This window comes from Danio rerio, chromosome 20 (assembly GCF_052040795.2).
Source record: "Danio rerio strain M-AB ecotype USA chromosome 20, GRCz13ab, whole genome shotgun sequence".
NCBI classification, from domain to species: domain Eukaryota; kingdom Metazoa; phylum Chordata; class Actinopteri; order Cypriniformes; family Danionidae; genus Danio; species Danio rerio.
In genome coordinates, this window is record NC_141040.1 from 50525230 (window position 1) to 50547121 (window position 21892).

Genomic DNA, 21892 nt, shown 5'->3' on the forward strand with positions numbered 1-21892 from the left:
AATATAATAGTATTAATACAGTATGTTATTCATTATGTAATTATTTGAATAATATATATATATATATATATATATATATATATATATATATATATATATATATATATATATATATATGAATACTTTTATAATTATTAGTCTCTTGTTTATTTGTTCCCCAATTTCTGTTTATCGGAGAGCAGATTTTTTTTCAACACATTTTTAAACCAAATAGTTTTAATAACTCATTTCTAATTACTGATTTATTTTATCTTTGCCATGATGACAGTAAATAATATTTGACTAGATATTTTTCAAGACACATCTGTACAGCTTACAGTGACATTCAAAGGCTTAACTAGGTAATTTAGGTTAACTAGGCAGGTTAGGGTAATTAGGGAAGTTTGGTTTGTTCTGTAGACTATTAAAAAATTGCTTAAAGGGGCTAATAATTTTGATCTAAAAAATGTTTTTATTATTATTATTTTTAAAAACTGCTTTTATTCTAGCTAGAATAAAACAAATAAGACTTTCCCCAGAAGAAAAAACTATATCAGACATACAGTGAAAATTTCTTAGCTCTGTTAAACATCAAGGAAAAATTTAAAAAAAGATAAATCTAAGGGGGGGCTAATAATTCTGACTTAAACTGTATGTATAAATTGTACACGCGTGTGCGTGCGTGTGTGTGTGTGTGTAAAAAACAATCACAAAGTGAGGTCAAATGAGTATCCATAAATATTTTAATGCAGTGACGGTTGCAGAAAAAGTTTCAGCATTTATATGACAGCATTTGTGATATATAGGTAAAAAAAGACATCTTATCTGACAATTTTATAACAGCATTTTATCATATATTTATCAAACTGTATAATTATTTCAAGTAGCAAAATTAAAAAAACAATCCGCATTAACATCCCGTACACATTCCAAAATAAAAGTAAAAACAGCTTGCCGTTTTAGACCTTTTTTTTTTTTCTTTTGACTTCTTTTTCTGAAACAAGTGCATTTGAAAGGGCATTTCAGATAAATGAGGCAGCAGCCTGTTCCTGTCCGTCATTGTTCATTCATTGATAGTCTATTTGAGCTCCCTGGTGTTTAGGTGGAGGTATTCATAAATTCACCAGTTCATTTGTGACCTATAATCCACAGTTGTCTGTCTGTTTGTTTGGGTGCTCGAGATGTTGGCATCAAATCCTCATCGTCGGCCTGCTGTTCTAAGGCACCTTCAGCTGTTTTGATTGTCTGCAAGTGTCATTGTTACCAATACACAAGCATGAGGCACACCTGTCAGAAGAACAACAGGACAAGCACAGCACAGCACTGGAAAAATCACCTTGGCCAGAGAAAATGAGCTGAAATCGGAATATATATGTATATTCATACACTAGCAGTCAAAAGTTTGCATTGAGGTGTAGCTATTGCAGTATTCCACTTTGAAAAGCCTCTTTTGGTCAAGCTGCTTTTTTATTTCACAGCATCACATCAGTGAAATTTCATACTACAATCTCTTATAATGTTAAGAAATGGCTTCTTAAAAATCAACATTGTGAACAGTTTTATTTTATTATTTTCATTATTTTTTTGGCTGTTGTTTATTTGAGTTTTGTTTATGATTTGTATTGGTTTGTAGGCCTATTACCTTTGGAAAAAGGGAGTCTTTGGGGTAATGTGGTTACATTTACGTTCTTGAGGAATGTTTATTAAGTCCCTTGTTGTGAATTAAATCAATGAAACTCCGAGAAACGGTAAGATTTTGTTAATGTTTTAAGCTAATTTGGCTCACCAAAACTGCATTTATTTGATCAAAAACTGTAAAATTTTATTACAAGGTTTTGTTATTAAATTTAGTTTCAAATTTAACCTATTGCTGTGATTTAAAGCTGAATTTTCATCATCATTACTCCAGTCTTCAGTGAATGTACAGAAATCGTAGTAATAAGATATTTTATGATCAGTTATTGATGGTACAAAATTTTCTAATAATGATCAGTGCTGAAAACTTTTTGTCCTGATTCATAGTATTGTGGAAATTCTCATTTTAAATTAATTTTAAAATTAATAAAGAAAGTACAAGCTAATATTTTTAAGCTTTTTTTTACATCATTAATACATTTATAATGTTAAAAACGATTGCAAATAAAAGCTATGATGGTGATGAAACTTCAGCTTTGAATCACAGGAATAAATCAAATGTTTAAAAAGAAATTGCAAAACATTTATAATTGTAATCATAGGCTATTTCACAGTTTTTGCTTTATTTTTTATTATCAAATAAATGAATTTCTTTCTTTTAAAACATTAACCAATCTTATCATTTGCATATTTTGACTGCTAGTGTATATAATAATGTGAATTATGTGGACTCTGACGGTCAACATTATATTCACACCGTCTTCATGGTCTCTAATAACATTATACAGACGACATTATGTGATTAAATCTATCGATAATGCATTGCACAAGCAAACCATGTCAAATTGTAAACCGCAAAGTACAGGCACCTCAGAAGATTGTACCACAAAAGAAAGCATGGAACGATATCTATTCTGTAATAACTTAAATTATAAATCTCATATTTATAATACTTTCACTTTACATTGTGAGTTTACAAATATATATATGGAAAATAAAATCCCTCGCTTTATATCTTATCATATACAAACTCTTAAATATTCATATCGCGCCAGGTCATGAGTCAGTCACGTGATGGCGCGAGCTAACCGTTTCTCTGGACGCTCTGTAAATAAATCGAATGCATCTGAGTTCATCGTCGTCCTCGTGCTTAAAGGGACAGTTAAAATAAAAACTAATCATTTACAAACTTGGGTAGACACCATATATATTTTTTTGCGGATGTATAATGAAGTTTTCCAATTAGCTTTGTATGTTTTTAAGCGATTTTCGTCATTACCTCAGCTTTTCTTTACTTCCCGCCTAAATTAAATAAGACGCCATACCTGACGAAAATACAGGAATGTTTCAAATGACATAAAAGGTGAGTAAATGATGAAAAATAATAATAATTGAGCAAAATATCCCTTCGAGGACGCATTCCCTCTTAAAACATTTACAGTTGCCTTATATAAACCTCTTTATAGTTACTATTAATTGACATATACATACTAATACAAAACTTATAGGTTCTCATTATGGATTTGTTGGTTTTGATTGCATTTATCGCTTGAGTTGAACTGTAGAAGATGATTTGGTGTATTGCTCTTTGAGCACAGTTGATCTTCACCAATTACTAAGATGTTTTGAACACTGATTTCTAAAGTAATACTTCAGTGCCTGAGAGAAACCATGGCATTATGTAGTCTGTGTGATATATGACAGTAGAATTCATTAAGGCAAACTAATATTTCTGAATTGTTGTAAATTGAATTGTTTTCATGATGTCTAAACACAATCTTCAGCATCTTGAAATGACAAAATTCATATCGGTCCCCGTGTTGTTCTAGAAAATGGCTCATTATTGATATACAGGTAGAACCTGATGTTCAAGTTGTTTTCTGCAAACCTTTTCAGGTTTTGTGTGTCCGGAAACATGTTACTGGCCTATTACATCTCTTATCCATCCTGTCCTTCAATAGGACTGAGGATAACAGCGGTGAACCAAGCACAAGCCATGATTCACCAGGAGTCTTCTGGATGCGCCGGGGTTCAGTAGGTGTATTTAAATCACCACAAATACTCAAACACACACATCACAGTGTGCAGACCTTGAGTATTCTCACAGCTCTTTGCCTATTAAAGCAGTTCTTCCTTCCTTTGACTGATTTTTTTAAGGCATTCACCGATCTGAGATCCACTCATATGTGAATGTACGTTGGGGGGAACATAAGGCAGAATATTAATGTGCTCATACTGATATGCAGCCAGCAGAAAATATTCCACCAATGCTTCACTTTGAGTATGGCTTCTTCAGAAAAAGGAGAGAAGTCTCCGACCAGCGGCAACCTTCTTTTTGAGTCACATAAATCCAGATCTGCGCATGTCAGAGCTTTATGCAAAACTCAGATTGGGTCCTGAACAAGTGCGTTGTGTGCTCTCATCTGTGGGCTCTTGCATTTTGGGGTCTCTCTTGGGGAAAAAGGAAGTTGTAGATCGACGTCATGAGCTGGAACAAACCCATTTGGCCCCTTTGAGTAAACTGCAGAAAAATAAATCAAAAACAATTCATCAGAAGTAGACTTTTTTGGTCAGTAAACCAAAGAAATGCATTTAATTAGTGAGAGAAGACATTATTATAAAAATACACACAAATTGAATTGTTTCTTTAATAATGCCACTTGACAATAGAGGTTTTAGGTTGCACTGCTTTTGTCAATAGATTTCAATAACCCGTATAGGAGCCATATTACTTTTCATTTAATTATAATGTTTATTTGTATACTGATTGGTTTGGGTTTCACAGTGACGTTTTATGTTTTGGTCACGTGGGCATAATTGGCACCTGCTCGAACATAAAGCGCGTGCACAATCACACAGGTGAGGAGGAGAGAAGGAGAGTGGGGTAGCCGTATTTTTTGTTGACCGCAAACAGCAACGCAAACAGCCACGCAAACAGCAGCGCAAACCAAGCAACGCAAAACTGTATCACAACGGCACACGCAACAATCATCACACCAACGCAATAATCGGCACCATACAAAACAGGTATTCAAAGACACAAATTGCTGTATTGTTTTTTTTCATGCTTCAAGTTACATAAAGTTTTCCATATAACATCTTGGGCTCAGTGTCTCTGTCTAAAGCCACCAGCGCGTCACAAATATAAAGGACCCTCACTGCCTCTCGAGCGACTTATAGGAGGCATCAGGAAGTCGCAATATTTTGTCAACAAAAAACGGCATCTTATCAGGAAAATCATCGCTCGCAAAATCAGCGCACAGACGAATCAGGAAGACGCCAAGTAAGTGATGCGATTGCAAACCAAATGGGCCACGTCATGTGTTCGTTTTCATAGGACAGATAAGTTTATCTGTGGATATATGTGTGGATGAGGAATCTGGTTGGCATTGGTGCATGTTAAAGTTGTTTGGAATGCAAATCGGATGCGCGAGGTCGCGCGACTTACTTTGGTGTCTGTAGGAAGTCTGCACTTTGCGGCTTGTTTGTGTGATGCCGTGATGTTGTTTGGAAGGAAAATGAACTGCTGTTGAATTGAATCGAATCGTTTGAGCGTGTTCAAACGTTGCATTGTGTTTGGATGTTGTGATTCACTGAACACTGAATCAAAAGAGTCACTATGAGTCAAACTGGTGGTACCCCGTGCTCGGTTGAAGAGATGGGAAAGAAAAGGGAAAGCAAACTCACTCAAAAGGCCTTGCTGAATAAAATTGAGAGATTGCAATGTGAACGTAAACGTGCTGTTGATAAAATCAAAGGGTTGATACCAAAAATGAAAGAATATATGAAACAAAAGGCAAACATCCTTCAAATAAAGCAATGTTTAATGACTTTAAACACAATGTGTGAGAGTGCTGTTAATGCACATGATGAACTTATGCCATTACTTCCTGAGGATGAATTTCTTAAACAAAAGGAATGGTTTTTAAGCATAATGAATTACAGCAGTGTGTTTCAAAACCAAACTGAGCAATGGATCAGTGAAACTGAGCAAACCCAGGGTGTTTCACAGAATGCAACAGAAATGAACGAAAATGTGATTTCTGCAAAATCAAATGAAGTTGAAAATGAGGATGAAATTAATCCATGTGATAGTGTCTCAAACATAAGCTGTAACAAATCATCACTGTCAAAACATTCTTCAACCTCATCTGCACGTTTAAAAGCCCAAGCTGAGTTGGCTGCTTTAGCCATGAAGAAAAAATTATTAGAAGAAAGACATGCACTGGAAGAAGAGGAGGAAAAGTTGCGTAAAAGGAAAGAAAGATTGCAACTGGATGCTGAAATTGCAGGAGAACAGGCAAAACTTGAGATTCTCAAAACACACAGTACAACAACAAGCGTGATACTGACATCAAATGTTTCAGATGGGATGAACTCTTATGTGGCAAAACAGTCTAAACAACCACTCAATGTTGATGCAGGTGAATTTATTCCATCAGATTCAAATAAGGAGAGATATTTAGGAGCTAAACCCAAAGTCAAGCTTACTCCAGTGTTGGACAATATAACTCCATCAAACATCATTGACCCACCATTTTCGCAAAAACACCTGAATTCTTTCGACATGCAAGATTCACAAGGACCACATAATTTCAATACAGATATTTTCATGGATTCGGAAACCAAAAATTGTGTTCTTGGTCTCATGAAGAAACAGAATGAGGTAACAACACTTTTGATGCAGCAACAGGGGCTTTCAGCTTTACCAAAAAGAGAAATACCCATATTTGATGGTAACCCACTGAAATACCACTCTTTTATTAGAGCTTTTGAGAATGGTATTGAGAAAAATATAAATGACAACTGTGACCGTTTGTATTTCTTGGAGCAATATACAAGGGGCCATGCTAAAGCACTTGTGGGGAGCTGTCATTATATGAATCCAGATCGAGGATATTTGAAAGCAAAAACTTTGTTGAAGGAACAGTTTGGGGACGAACAGAAAGTGGCCTCTGCTTATATGGACAAAGCCCTTTTATGGTCTCCAATTAAAACCGAGGATGTGAAGGCTCTGCAGGATTTCAGTTTCTTTCTCAGAGGCTGTTGTAATGCAATGGAGGATGTGCAGTATCTTCATGACTTAGACATGCCTTCTAATATGTTGTGTATTATTAAAAAACTTCCATATAAACTCAGAGATCGATGGAGGAGCCAGGTTTGTGAGCTGCAGGAAAGAAATAACCAGAGAGTTAAGTTCAAAGACATTGCTGATTTCATTGAGAAGCAAGTGAAAATACTCACAGATCCGGTGTTTGGTAACATACAAGACACTACATCAGTAAGTGGAAATAAAGGAATGAACAAACTTAAGTCACAATATCGATCAGGAAACAAAGGAATCAGCTTTGCGACCAGTGTGGGCACTGTGGAAAGTAAATGTCAGTCTGAAAAGAAAAGGAAGGAAATTATAACAACAGATAAGAAAGTGTGTATGTGCTGTGGAGGAGGACACACCCTAGATATGTGTGTACAGCTGGGGAAGATGGTACACGAGAAGAAGATAGGCTTCTTGAGGGAAAATGGTATATGTTTTGGCTGTTTGTGTACAGGAGGACACATCAGTAAAAATTGCCGTAAAAGGATTTCCTGTTCAAAGTGTAACCTTAAGCATCCTACAGTACTTCATAGGGAACCTGCACATGTTACTGAGCAGACTGAGAGGAACACAGTGGTGCCTGTTGACAACATGCTGGTGTCAAGTGGTCTTACAGGGGCTGGAGATGAGGACTGCAAGCTACCCATAGTACCGGTTCAGGTAAAATCTAATAAAGGAAGCAAAATTATTAATACCTATGCATTTTTGGACCAAGGGAGCACTGCAGTGTTTTGTACAGAGAACTTGATGCACAAGCTTCACCTTACAGGAAGGAAGGGGCGTATTCTTCTACGAACCATGGGGCAGGAGAAGGTTGTGAGTAGCAACATTATATCTGGTTTGGAGGTTGCAGCTCTGGAAGGAGATCGTTTTCTTGAGCTGCCAAAAGTTTATACACAAGAGTCCATGCCAGTGCACCGAGGAAATATTCCAACTAATAGGGATATTAAAAGATGGTCTTACTTAAAACACATTCATTTACCTCAGATCGATTCTGAAATAGAACTCCTGATAGGAACCAATGTCCCTAAAGCACTGGAACCATTACAAGTGGTATGCAGTGTAAATGATGGACCATATGCCATTAGAACCATGTTGGGCTGGACTGTTAATGGACCACTGATGGGAGACAGTGGAGAAAGGGTTAACTGGAAACAGCCCCTGGTAATGGTTAATAGAGTGTCAGCTGTAAATCTGGATGAGATTTGGCACCAACAGTTTAAAACTGACTTCCCTGAAAACCGTCTCGATGATTATGCTGGTATGTCAAGAGAAGATCAAAAATTCCTAGAACTAGTGAGTAATTCAGTAAAACATGTGAATGGGCACTACCAAGTTGCATTACCATTAAGGAGCATTGACGTCAGCATGCCAAAAAACAAGAACATTGTCGAACAGCGTTTGCATCATCTGAAAAGGAGGTTTCAGAAAGATTCATTATTTCATGCTGAATATAACAACTTTATGAATGATCTGCTTCTTAAAGATTATGCTGAGAAGGTGCCTGTAGAGGAACTAGACCGCAGTGATGGAAAGGTATGGTATATACCACACCATGGAGTGTTTCATCCCACCAAGGGAAAGATGAGAGTTGTGTTTGACTGTGCAGCGAGTTATCAAGGAACATCGTTGAATGCTCAGCTCTTACAGGGCCCAGATCTTACGAGTTCTTTGATAGGAGTCATGACTCGTTTTAGAAAGGAACCAGTAGTAATCATGGCTGATGTTGAATCCATGTTTTACCAGGTACGGGTCTCTTCGGATTACTCAGACCTGCTTAGGTTTCTTTGGTGGCCTAATGGAGATGTGGAACAACAACCTGTTGAATACCGTATGAAGGTGCATTTGTTTGGGGCAGCATCATCACCTAGTTGTGCCAATTATGCCCTCAGAAGGTGTGCAGAGGATTATGGATGTCACTACAGTGAGAATGCAGTAGACAAATTATTGAACTCTTTTTATGTAGATGACTGCCTTGTGTCAGTTGTTACAGAGAAGGAAGCAGTGTCACTTTACCAGGAGCTGGTTTCTCTGTGTGCCAGGGGTGGGTTTTCCCTCACAAAATGGATAACCAACAGGCCCGGTGTATTGGAAGCTATCCCTGAAAGTCACAAAGCAAGAGGCATGGAAGGGTTAAACATGGAGTTGGATTCATTACCTGTGGAGAGAGTGCTGGGTTTGGAATGGTGCATAAAATCAGACTGTTTTAAGTTCAAGATTGTACTAAAGGATAGACCACTCACCAGAAGAGGAATTCTCTCTACTATCAGTTCAATTTATGACCCTCTGGGAATGCTAAGCCCTGTCATTTTAACAGCAAAGAAAATTCTGAGAGATTTGTGCAGGAGAGAAATTGGCTGGGATGACACTGTGCCGGAGTCCGTGTCAAAGGATTGGCTGAAATGGCTGCAGCAGCTGCATTTGTTGGATGTGTTTAAGGTGGACCGATGTGTGAAACCATCATGCTTTGTAGATGTTGTTACAGCCCAGTTACACCATTTCAGTGATGCCAGTCAGGATGGGTATGGAACAGTTTCTTACCTGTTGCTGAAGAACCAGCATTCAGTAATGCACAGTGCTTTCATCATGGGGAAGGCAAGAGTGGCTCCGTTAAAATCCGTAACCATCCCTAGAATGGAGCTTATTGCTGCTACCATGGCCAGTCGCATGGACATTCTTTGGAGGAAGGAGATGCATATGGATCTTTTGGATTCTGTGTTTTGGACGGACAGTACATCTGTGCTCAAATACATCCGAAATGAAACCTCACGATTCAAAGTTTTCGTTTCTAATCGGGTCTCTCAAATCCTGAAAGTTTCCAGTCCTGAGCAGTGGAGGTATGTGGACACTGCAAGCAATCCAGCTGATATGGCATCTAGAGGTGTTAAGGTGGATGTGTTTATTCAAAACACTACATGGGTGTCAGGGCCTCACTTTCTTTTACATCCGGAGAGTGAGTGGCCTGTAAACAAGGAGGACGTCAACTACCTTTCATCTGAAGACCCCGAGGTCAAAAATGTTGCTGCAACAAACGTTACACAACTCAAAGAAGATCCAGTCACTTACCTGATCAAGTATTTTTCTTCCTGGACACGCCTTAAGAAATCTGTAGCATGGTTCTTGAGGATCAAGGACTGGCTCATGTCTTGTTTAAAGGAAACAAGGCACTTTCATCAGACCGTTGTACAGTCTGGCAACAATGCACAGCAGAGCTCCTCCGTGGCAGAGGAGATTGATTATTTTAAAAGGACAAGCAGTAAACTTACAGTGGAGGACTTGGACCGGGCTGAGCTTGCCATCATTAAATTCTGTCAGGGACAGAGATTTCCTGAAGAGCTAGCCAGTCTGGAGAAAGGGCAACATATTAAAATATCCAGTCACCTCCATAAACTCTGTCCACAGCTGCAAGATGGAATCCTGAGAGTTGGTGGTCGTCTCTGTAGGTTGGCTATGCCTGTGGAAGTTAAACACCCTATAATATTAACAAAAGATCTTCACATTTCAGAACTCTTGCTGAGACATATCCATCAGGAAGTGGGGCATGGTGGACGGAACCATATGCTGTCCAAATTGAGGGAGAAGTACTGGATAACTGGTGTCAGTGTAGCCATAAGGAAAGTACTGTCCAAATGCATCGTCTGTCGCCGTCTAAATGCTCTGCCAGTTTACCAGCAAATGGCAGACTTGCCACACGAAAGAATAGTCCCAGATGAACCACCATTTACTCGAGTGGGAGTGGACTATTTTGGACCTTTTGAGGTTAAGAGCCGAAGGAGCATGGTAAAGCGGTATGGGGTTATATTTACCTGTCTTGCCATCAGAGCTGTACACCTTGAGGTTGCTCCATCATTGGATACGGACTCATTCATTAATGCACTCAGGCGTTTCATTTCCAGAAGGGGACAGGTGCGAGAGATCCGTTCAGATAATGGAACTAATTTTGTAGGTGCAGAACGTGAGTTGAAAGCTGCCATTAAACAGTGGAACCAGGGGCAGATCAATGATCTTTTGCTGCAGAAGGGAATCAGATGGAGTTTTAACCCACCGGCTGGCTCTCATCATGGAGGATCATGGGAGAGGTTAATAAGATCAGTGCGTAAAGTCCTTAATTCAATGTTTAAGGTGCAAAACCTGGATGAAGAAGGTCTTCACACAGTGCTCTGTGAGATTGAAGCCATCATCAACAGCCGTCCAATCACCAAGGCTTCCATGGATCCAAATGACCTGGAAGCACTAACTCCAAACCACTTGTTGCAGTTAAAGACTTCACCATCATTACCCCCAGGGTTGTTCCAACCGACAGACATGTATGTACTTAGGAGGTGGAAACAGGTACAATACATGTCCGATCTATTCTGGAAGAGATGGGTTAAGGAATACTTACCTCAGCTACAGGAGCGTCAGAGATGGATTGGAGTTAAGAGGAACCTCGTTGTGGGAGATCTTGTGATCATTATGGACAGCACAGCTCCTAGAAATTCTTGGCCAACAGGTCGAGTGATCCAAACCTTCCCAGACCGAAGAGGATTTGTCCGTCAAGTACGGATTAAAACAAAAACCAGCTGTTTGGAAAGACCTATTACCAAGGTCTGCTTGCTGCAGGAGGCTGAGTTTGATTAAATATGAACTACAGTTAAATTATTTTCTTTTTTTTTTGATAATGCCTTTTGTGGATTATTTTTTTTGCTTTTTTGTGGATTTTGCCATTAGGAGACAAAGAAGAAAAGTATGGACATTTTACTGTTGGACTTTACAGTTGAACTTTTGTGTGTTTGATTTATGTCTCCTATCTGTAATTTTGGATAATTATTATGTGGTGATCTAATAATTAGGGGCTGGTGTATAGGAGCCATATTACTTTTCATTTAATTATAATGTTTATTTGTATACTGATTGGTTTGGGTTTCACAGTGACGTTTTATGTTTTGGTCACGTGGGCATAATTGGCACCTGCTCGAACATAAAGCGCGTGCACAATCACACAGGTGAGGAGGAGAGAAGGAGAGTGGGGTAGCCGTATTTTTTGTTGACCGCAAACAGCAACGCAAACAGCCACGCAAACAGCAGCGCAAACCAAGCAACGCAAAACTGTATCACAACGGCACACGCAACAATCATCACACCAACGCAATAATCGGCACCATACAAAACAGGTATTCAAAGACACAAATTGCTGTATTGTTTTTTTTCATGCTTCAAGTTACATAAAGTTTTCCATATAACATCTTGGGCTCAGTGTCTCTGTCTAAAGCCACCAGCGCGTCACAAATATAAAGGACCCTCACTGCCTCTCGAGCGACTTATAGGAGGCATCAGGAAGTCGCAATAACCCGTCATCTGGCAGCTTTGAATAAACTGCAGAAAAATAACCAAAACTAATGAATCATAAATTAACTATTTTATCTTAAGCCAATGAAGATACTGCATTAAATCTCCAAGGGAATGCATTATAATGAAGATTATTGCTGCACGATATTGGAAAAAAAAACTGACATTACAATATTTTTATTCACTGCCATATATATATTGCAATATAAATGCAATTTCACCAGATCACTTGAATAGTTTGTTAAGAATTCATAATTTAAGATCGATTGGGATGATTCTATGAAGCATATTTGCATTAAATATAATTTAAAAATTAAAAGTACAACAGACAAAATATGCAAATAAACAATGTTTTATTATCTTCTGGGGAGTCAAACAGTATTCAGAAGCAGAAATTAAATAATCACTGTATAATATAATAATAATATCACAATATCCGCAGGGTCTTAAATTTCAAAAACTATATTGAAGGCCTTAAACAGTCTTAAATCTACTGAAAAACTGTGTTATAGGGCTTAAATCTTTTTTAACAGGTCTTAATTTTCCTTTGTTCAAGTATTGCTACCCAATCTGGCCATTAACACCCATACAATCACCAGCAATTCCAGTCTCAGTTACTTTCCTTACAGTAACATTTGTTTAAAACTACTCCATTTGTTTACAGCAGAAGATACTGACCTGGCCTACATATATTATTATTATTATTGTTGTTGTTTTATGTGAATGTATTCAATTATAATAATATTTTGTCATGGCAAGTGAAGATCTTTTCCAACTGGGATATTTAAATAAAATCCTTAGCATTTAGCCCAGTATAAGTCTAAAATTTCATTCATAATGGTCTTAAAAATGTCTTAAATTTAACTTGGTGAAACTTGCAGAAACCGTATTACCACTGTATCATTTTAATTACACAAAAAAAAAGATGTCTACAAAACTGTTGCAAACAATTTTATATGTGTTGATTTTAAACAAACTAATTTAATTTAGTAAATTAGTAGTTTAGTAGTCAACCCAATTTTAAATTCCGCCCAAATAAATAGTTTACAACCACTAACTTAAAAAAAAATAGTAAATCCAAGGAGTCATCTTTGAATCATTTTTAAAGAAATTATATAATGTTCAATTAATCTTGAAGCTACAAACTTTTAATTTATTGTGCCCAAATGGCTCAAGTTTGATTCAAACTCTAACAATCAGGCCTTAAAAACAAATGCAAATAATAAACTTTCACTCTAAAGTTAAAATGTGAATTACTTTACTATGTTGTAATTGTAATATCTGATCAATTACAATCTTAACTACATTGCAGACCCCTGCGATGTGACTATTGCAGACTTGCACATTCTATATCGATGCTGAAACGATATATTGAGCAGCCCTAATGAAAATACACATCAATTTACCATAAATAATGTGACTCATTTTGAGTAAACAGTGATTTTTGGTTGCATTGATGTAGTCCAGGGGTGCCCAAGCTCAGTCCTGGAGGGCCCCAATTAAACACACCTGAACCAGCTAATCAAGCTCTTTCTAGGTTAACTAAAACTTCCAGGCAAGTGTGTTGAATGAAGTTGACTATGCAGGGCACTGGCCCTCCTGGACCCCTGATTCAGTTTGTATCAAGTTCTCCTGTCATCCACTATGAAAAGTTAATTATAAATAATTATTGTAACAAATAATTAATTAACGATAAAGCCAGATTTGTCTATTAAAGGGATAATTCACCCAAAATTTACAATTCTTGTCATCATTTACTCATCCTTCACTTGTTCCAAACCAGTTTGACTTTCTCTCATCTGTTAAACACAAAAGAAGATATTTTATTTTCACTTTGTCCTTCAAAATATTTTCTTTTGTGTTTCAAACCATTTGAGGGTGAATTAATTGTGATTAAATTTAATTTGGGAGTAAACTATCCATAAGAAAGTCAACAGGGTCAATATTGAGTTCGTGTTTTTAGTTCACTGTCAGTGAACAACCATAAGATGGCGCTATTACACGCAGCTTCACCCCGCTTGATTGACAGATAAAGCAACCAATCAGCAGTGAGATGCGGGCGGGAGTTGTACTATTGCACAGAGTTGCATAAGCAGCCACTCTAACCCAAGGCAAGCTAAAGCTAACATAGTTAGATCAACTTATTATCTGACCCATTTATTCTTAATTGAAGTGTCATCTTTCAGGTTTATAAATCATTCAACAGCCCTTAGGCTCTCTTGTGAGAACATGAAGTTTCAGTTTTTGCATTGTATTCTAAGCTTGTGCCATTTCATATTTTATAACATGTGCAATCTGCATATTCATGAACTAAGTTGTAGCAGCTCAGCATATAACACACACACACACGCACACACATACACACAGTTAGAGTGTTACTAAAGGTGTTACATTAGCCTACATTTCAGATTGTGGTCACATGTCTGCTGACGTGGGGATTGAGTCAGACTCTAAAATTAGCCGGCAGTATAAACACACTTCACATCCTCTTTCTGAGCTCACACACACAAACACACACCGACTGCTGCCGGCATGGGTAAATGCTGAACTTTCATACTTTTAAACACTTGATGAATCTAAATTTAGACCCCTTTTAACCGTAATGCAGAGGGCGTGAGTTTATTATTCCGATTTTGTCTTTAATGTCACTTTGAATTGAAGACAAGACTAGAATGAATGCAAATAAGTCTAATATATACAAATAATACTAAAATTTAGCTTTAAATGGCATTTAAAGACATATATAAGAGCATAAAAAGTCTCATACGACCATTTTGTTTGAAATTATATTATAAAATTGTATTTCTAAAAAGTTTATCCAGATATTTCTTATATTATTTACTCAAATAAACTAATAATTTGACCAACAGTGCTAAGTGAAGCATCATGTAGTAGATTAAATCCTGTATCTGGTTTCATCTAATATAATCATAAAGTAAGCAGGACGCATAAATCAACAATGATGTCATTGCTCCCTCTTGGGAATTTGCATATTCAGCACTGAAATAGCAGACAGTGATGTCATTTTGCATCGTGACTGAAACCACCAGTTTCTGACCACACACATCTGAAACCCAGCGGCCTTGAAGAAAAGAATCAGTCTGATGTGAATGACTCTTACCAGCTGAAGATGCTCTTGCTGAAACTGATCCCCCATTTCACGTAATTTACGTCCAATCTGGACCTCCACGCTAATCCCTGCGTCGCGATCCTCTTCTTTTTCTTCTGGTCTGCCTTCGTCCTGCTCTCTCTGTTCGGCGTTTTGTAAGCCATCCAGGGCGGGTTCGAACAGCGCAGGGAAGTGTGCACGAAATCCAGCGTTTCCTTTAAAATTAAAACAATGTTTACATTATTTTGGTGTATCAAATTATAATTGTGTTTATTAATATATTATTATTGTTTTATATTAGCTTAATATAATATTATATAATAAATAATAATGAATATAATAATATATAATATATTGAATGATCAGCTTTGTATAAATTTATAATTATTTATGTATGATGTAATATTTTGTCAAAAATATTCTACTTTTGGAAAATACATTTAAAATTTGCATTCCTAAAAAATGTTTTATTAATGGATATAAAAATATCAACATTGCATTAACGTTATAATAACATATCGTTAGTCATTACTAAATAATGCACTTAAAATTTGCATCATTTTATTAATACTAATAAAAACAATAATAATATAAGATTGCATTAACATAATAACATTTTATGTCAGTACTGAAATGCTTTTAAATGTTGTATTTCTAAAATAATTATTGTATTTATAGTAATAAACACAGAAATAATATAACTGCGTTAAAATTATAATAGTTTCTCACAGTGTTTCTCAACCACGTTCCTGGAGGACCACCAACATTGCATGTTTTGGATGTCTCCTTTGTCTGTCACACCCATTACAAGTCTTTCAGTCTCTGCTAATAAGTGGATGATGTGAATCAGGTGTGTTTGGTTCAGGAGACATGGTAAATATGCAGAGCTGGTGGTCCTCCAGGAAAATGGTTGGGAAAAACACTGATTTATAACATGCATTTAAAATTAGTAGATCTAAAAGTGTATATTTTATTAATAGTAATTAGTGCTGTCAAATGATTAATCACATCCAAAATAAAAGCTCATATTTACAAAATATAATTGTGAGTATCGTGTATGTTTTTGTGTATATGAATATATGCAGGACTATATTGTATAGAGTGCTTGTTTATATTCATAAATATTTATTCATTCATTTTCATTCGGCTTAGTCTCTATTTCAGAGGTCACGACAGCTGAATGAACCACCAACTATTCCAGAATATGCTTTACGCAGCGGATGCCCTTCCAGCTGCAACCCAGTACTGGGAAACACTCATACACTGTAAACAATGTTGGGTTCCACACATTTTCTTCATGTTGTACCAACACAAATGGTTTTATGTACAATATGTTCAATCCAGTTAAATTTGCAAAAACAATTAAGTTGTCCCAAAACAAAAATTCAAGAATTGTGTTGATTTTGCTCAATTTAAATAATAATAATATGAACAACTGGCAAAAAATAATATTTTGAGTGTACACTACGGACAATTTTGTTTATTCAATTCACCTATACCGCATGTCTTTGGACTGTGGGGGAAACCGGAGCACCCGGTGGAAACTCACGCCAACACGAGGAGAACATGCAAACTCCACACAGAAATGCCAACTGCCCCAGCTGGGACTTGAATCAGCCACCATAAATATTTATATGTAATACAAATTATATATAAATGTATATTTGAATATTTATTTAGTATATTAAGTACAGTATGTGAGTGTATTTATATATATATATATATACAGTATACACGTATATATTATGTAAATACAAACTTTTATCTTGGATTCAGTTAATCACGATTAATCTTTTGACAGCACTAATAATAATAAAAAACAATAATAATAATATAACATTGCATTAACATGACATTTTATTAGTTATTACTAAAATGCACTTAAACATTTGTTTCTAAAATGGTATATTTTATTAATACTAATAAAATCAATACTAAAACAAATATTATAACATTAAAATAACATTTCATAAGTAATTTCTAAAATGTATTTCAAATAAGTATTTTTTTTAAAGAATATTTTTATTAATATAATTAAAAAACAGCAATAATGATGACAATATAACACTAACATTTAGACATTTTAAAATATTTCTTATATGATGGGTAGCAGGGCAAGGAATTTTTCACAGTATTTCCTATAATATTTTTTTTTTCTGGAGAAAGTCTTATTTGTTTTATTTCAGCTAAAGTTAAAAGCAGTTTTTGATTTTTTTAAAATGATTTTAAGGTCAATATTATTAGCCCCCTTAAGCAATTTTTTGTTGACAACAAACTATGATTATACAGTGATTTACCTAATTGCCATAACTTTACCCCGTGTTAACTTAATTAACCTAGTTAAGCCTTTAACTGTGCCTTTAAGCTAAATACTAGTATCTTAAAAAATATCTAATAAAATATTATGTACTGTCATTATGGCAAAGATAAAAGAAATCAGTTTATTAACTAAAACTATTACATTTAAATGTGTTGAAAACATTGTCTTTCCCTTAAACAGAACAGCTCAGGGAGCTTAATATTTCTGACTTTAACTGTAATGCCATACTCATGGAAATGATGCCCTTTGTGTTTCCCTACCATGAAAAAGTGCTCTTGGCCCACCCCGGGCTCCGGGGCCCATAGTAAGTGACACAAGGCCCCCAGTTCCACAGGGAGCCCTGAATGCAGTCCTAGCACCCACAACTCTGCAAAGAGATGATGCTTCTCTCTGTGAGCCCTGGAATGGTGCCATATCTGCGTCTCTCGCTGAATTGAGGACAGAGCCAGCAGTCTGTGTGGATGCGTGTCTGTGAGCTGTTTGTCCCACGTCTCCACCGTGGGCGTCTCTCTTCTCGGAGCGCTTGTTTCTTAGCGGCGTTTCACAGCAGCGAGGAAGCTGTTCATCCTCCTCATCATCCATCGGCGGAGTCAGCAAAACCGCCCTGAAATATATCACAGATTATTCCACTGTTTCGTTGCTTCTGATTTAAATGAAGAATGAGTCTATGGAGAGTTTAGTTTTGACAGGCTCTGTTATTGTTTGTAGTTCACTGATTTGGCATCAGTAGCAATGGTCCACATTGGGGCAGTGCAATAAGATGATATATATCGAATGAACACAGAAAAAGTCTATTGTTTGATATTATGCACTATTGTTTATTTTGTTGTCACAAAGTACATAATATCTTTAAATATTTTATATGAGCGCAATTTTACATCATTACGGGCATGCAAACAGAATAAAAGCATTGTGAGAAAGTCGCAATCTTGAAAGTGCTTTGTTTGCATTTCGCATTTTACTTAGTAATATTTTTTATTTTATGTTGGACTTGTAATAAAAGTGCTTAATATTTTATTAATATTTATTTTAGTCACACATTTTTAATCAAACATTTGCCACGAAGTTCTAAATAAAGTGAGAAATGTGATAATCACATATGAATGAGGACATTTTATACATTAAATTATTAAGAAATTGTTAATTAATAATTTAATTTAAAATTAATTATTATTAATGTATTATTATTTAATTTACAGAAATTGTACTATATCATGATGCTATATAATTATCAGGATATGAGATGATTTATATCGTGATATGAGATTTTTGTAATATCACCCAACCCTAGTTTACGTTGGATATTATGTGGCAACACAATGCAACAAAAATTAAATATTTAAATGTATTATCTATTTATTAATTATCTACCAACATGTGCATATAAACTTGTACCAAATTATGGGGGAATAGGCATATTTATTTTTCCATCCCATAATAAGCACAGCAATATGATTGGTTGCTGCTTCTGATAACGTGCACATAGCAATGTTTTTCCTCTTTCTTCAGTTCGCATCAGTGTGTGATCTGATGCAAGTGCTGAATCCCTTAAAAAAGCTCACCCACATTTCACAACCATGACTGATTTAGATGCTTACGACTGATTTAGATGCTTAAATACACCCTGTATTTGATTTAACAATGAACAAATAAAACCTGATAGTAGATCAGCGATTACGTGCAACTTCTGGCAAGTGCACAGGGTGATGACTAAGATGGTCACAAGCAAAACCACCAAAAACGTCAAATGCCAACATTTCAAAGGAGCCTCAAACAAACTAGAGGAAGTTTCAGGCCTTTGCTGAAGGTTTCAGTCTGCTGTCGTTGTTTCCCAGAAAGCACTACAATTCAAACCTGCACTATCATAACAAAACAAATCAGCTTATGAAGTCTGCTCATGAATAATCTGATCAGCTGAGAGTTGCAGAGCAGATTAGTGCAGATGCCATCATGATGAGAATAGTTGTTTATAAAATGGAGCGTCTACAGCCAAATTAGTCAAGTTTACAGATTGCTCGAGAGGGTTTTCAGACATGAACAGATGTCTAATTAGTTTGCAGTGCATAAACGCTCCAGTCAACAAAACAAACAATCATTTAAAAAACTCATTACGAGCATAGTTCTGAGGTATGATTCTGTTAATAGATGGACTATCATAGGTGATTATTGAAGATTACACTGTTAACTATGCAGATAAAACAGTCTGAGATGGTTTGAGGTTTTAGATGGACTCTTGTTTACCCTGGTTTATTGGAGGGGGATTAATCAAAGATCATCCTGACCAGTCTAAAATACCATCATAAGCCATTTTTATGATGTATTTCACTATTACTACTATTTTAAGCTCATTTAAGCAGGTAATACTAAAAGCAAACCATTTAAAACATATGCCACGAGGTAATACCATAGTAAAATTGAGGTAAAGTTGATTTTATATCATAGTAAAATTGTGGTAAAGTTAATTTTATACTCAAACATTCAGACTTTCCCCTTAATAAATTAATTTTGGCTGAGAACTGCACATTCTGAATAGGGGAATCATATTAGCAGCCAATGACTATCAAAGTACACATTGTTCTCAGTCAATGAAATAGCGCTTATGTTGTTTTAAGTCATACCTACATGTGATTTCAGACTTCATATATAAAGTACCATGGTAAACAATATAGGGAGCATGTCACGAGTTGTCACTGAACGAACGTGCGAATATAAAACCAACTTTACCTCAATTAACGTAGTAAAAACACAATATCAAGACAAAATGAGACTTCTTTATATGATATTTGACGTTAAAATTACATTGAATATAAATATCTAAATGAATATGTCAGATTTGGATCTTTATTTTGTACTTTAACACTTCAGTCACTTTATTTCAGATAAAATCACTGAAACTTTCTTTATTACTAATAAACTCACATGTTCTTTCAAACGCCTGCTTTGTAGAATGAAACTGCAGCAAATAAGACAGAAACTCACCGCCAGTGCTTGAATATGTGTCTGTCAGTGCTGTATTTATTCCGCTTTTGTGTCAGTGCTCTTTTATTCCGTCTTCACTCGGTTTTGTATTTACTAACACGGACTCGCTCCGCTTTCATTCTGCGCCCTCCGCCGAAAACCACGCCTACGTGGCTGACGTCAGGTGATGATATGCTAATTACGCTAAAGAGGCGGGAGTCGAAGGGTTGTTGGTGCCCGAGGGAAAGGTCAGTCAGGGTTTGTGTGTTGGGTCTGTCAGTCTCATTTTAACTACAAACGCAGCATTTCGCTCGATGTGTCATATCAAAAGTGTTGGAATTAGTGTCAGTGGTTTTAAATTGGTCGTCGTTTTGATGTTAGGTTTATTGAGATACTTTTAAAGAACTTAATACGACCGAAATCGTCTTAAAGTGACAGTACACTCCAAAATGAAAAGTTAATTTTCTCACTCTCAAGACATCCATTTAAGATTTATTTTAAGATAAAAAAAAAAATAGTTTTAGCTGAAAATGTGGTCCTTGGTGATTCATAAAATGAAAGTTTTTTGAACTTTGAAAGTGTTAAAACATGAGGTAAAGTTGGTTTTATATTCACACATTTGGACTTTCTCCTTAATAATATAATTTCAGTAAAGTATTCTTTGCAAAATCTAATATTAGCTGCCAATGACTATCAAAGTAGCCTACAACAATGTTTACAGTCAAATAAATAGGGTATATGCAGAGCTAGTGTTTCTTCCCATACTGATAAACCGGTGAACAGTTAACGTTAATGTGACTTTTTTCCATTTTATATGGTTCCTTTTACAGCATCGATGTTGTAATGTAATTCAAATATAATCAGCTAAATAGACTTCCGCATGCATTAAGGCCGTACTCACACTATGTACAGTTGCCTCGTACTGTGTACTATGTACTGGGCCAAAGCACGCTTGTACCCCCTCCCGTCTCCCCCGACGGCCCGCACTCACATACAATCGGGCCTGGGCACGCTTACGTCATCGATGCTGCGCTGTTCAGTAAGTACTCTCGCTCAGCACAGTGGAGATTTCTCTAGTTATATTGTTTAAGTCGTTTGATATGCAGTGACATGCAGTCTAATATTTCGCCAAACAGTCCTTAGGGATGCGGTGACACACAGTCAGATATTTCGCTGAACAGATCTGCCACTTTTGGCACTCATAAACAGCCATAAAGCCCTCGTGCTGCAGGAATAAGGAGGTTTGCTGAAGGTGCGCACCTGTCGTGCAGTGAGGGGTTTGCGTCTTTAATAAACTATGGCAGTCTGCGTTCATTGAACAGTAAGATTGATTAATAAATCCAAAAGAAACAGTCCCTTAAAAGTCACGTCTCGCTTTCAGTTTCGAGCTTTGGCGCGTTTTGCACTCACATACAAGTGTAACGCGCCAAAGCCCAAGTGAACCGTGCCTGAGCCCGATTCAGTG

At 36.3% G+C, this 21892-nt stretch overlaps 3 protein-coding genes across 11 annotated transcripts in view; 2 read left to right on the forward strand and 1 right to left on the reverse strand.

Moving 5' to 3' along the window:
- Positions 1-21892, forward strand: part of flvcr2b (FLVCR choline and putative heme transporter 2b) — a 343389-nt gene that overhangs the window by 34855 nt on the left and 286642 nt on the right. The window lies entirely within an intron of this gene.
- On the reverse strand, positions 705-20548 carry bmf2 (BCL2 modifying factor 2). Of its 3 annotated transcripts, XM_087297858.1 has the most exons (4): positions 20449-20548; positions 17730-18073; positions 15162-15364; positions 705-4135 (listed from the first exon to the last, which is right to left on the reverse strand). In XM_087297858.1, exons 2-4 carry the CDS (start codon positions 18049-18051, stop codon positions 4034-4036), a joined length of 627 nt encoding a protein of 208 aa, XP_087153984.1. In that variant the 5' UTR covers positions 18052-18073; positions 20449-20548; the 3' UTR covers positions 705-4033.
- adgrg11 (adhesion G protein-coupled receptor G11) overlaps positions 2680-21892 on the forward strand; it is an 85028-nt gene continuing 65815 nt past the window's right edge. For 2 of the 7 annotated variants that reach the window (XM_087298758.1, XM_087298761.1), the window contains exons 1-2: positions 2680-2977; positions 3511-3648. The gene's annotated coding sequence lies outside the window, so the exon portion shown is untranslated. Of the gene's footprint in view, positions 2978-3510; positions 3649-20477; positions 20676-21892 lie in introns of those variants that run through there. The other 5 variants (XM_087298755.1, XM_087298757.1, XM_087298756.1 and 2 more) reach the window with 4 other exon arrangements.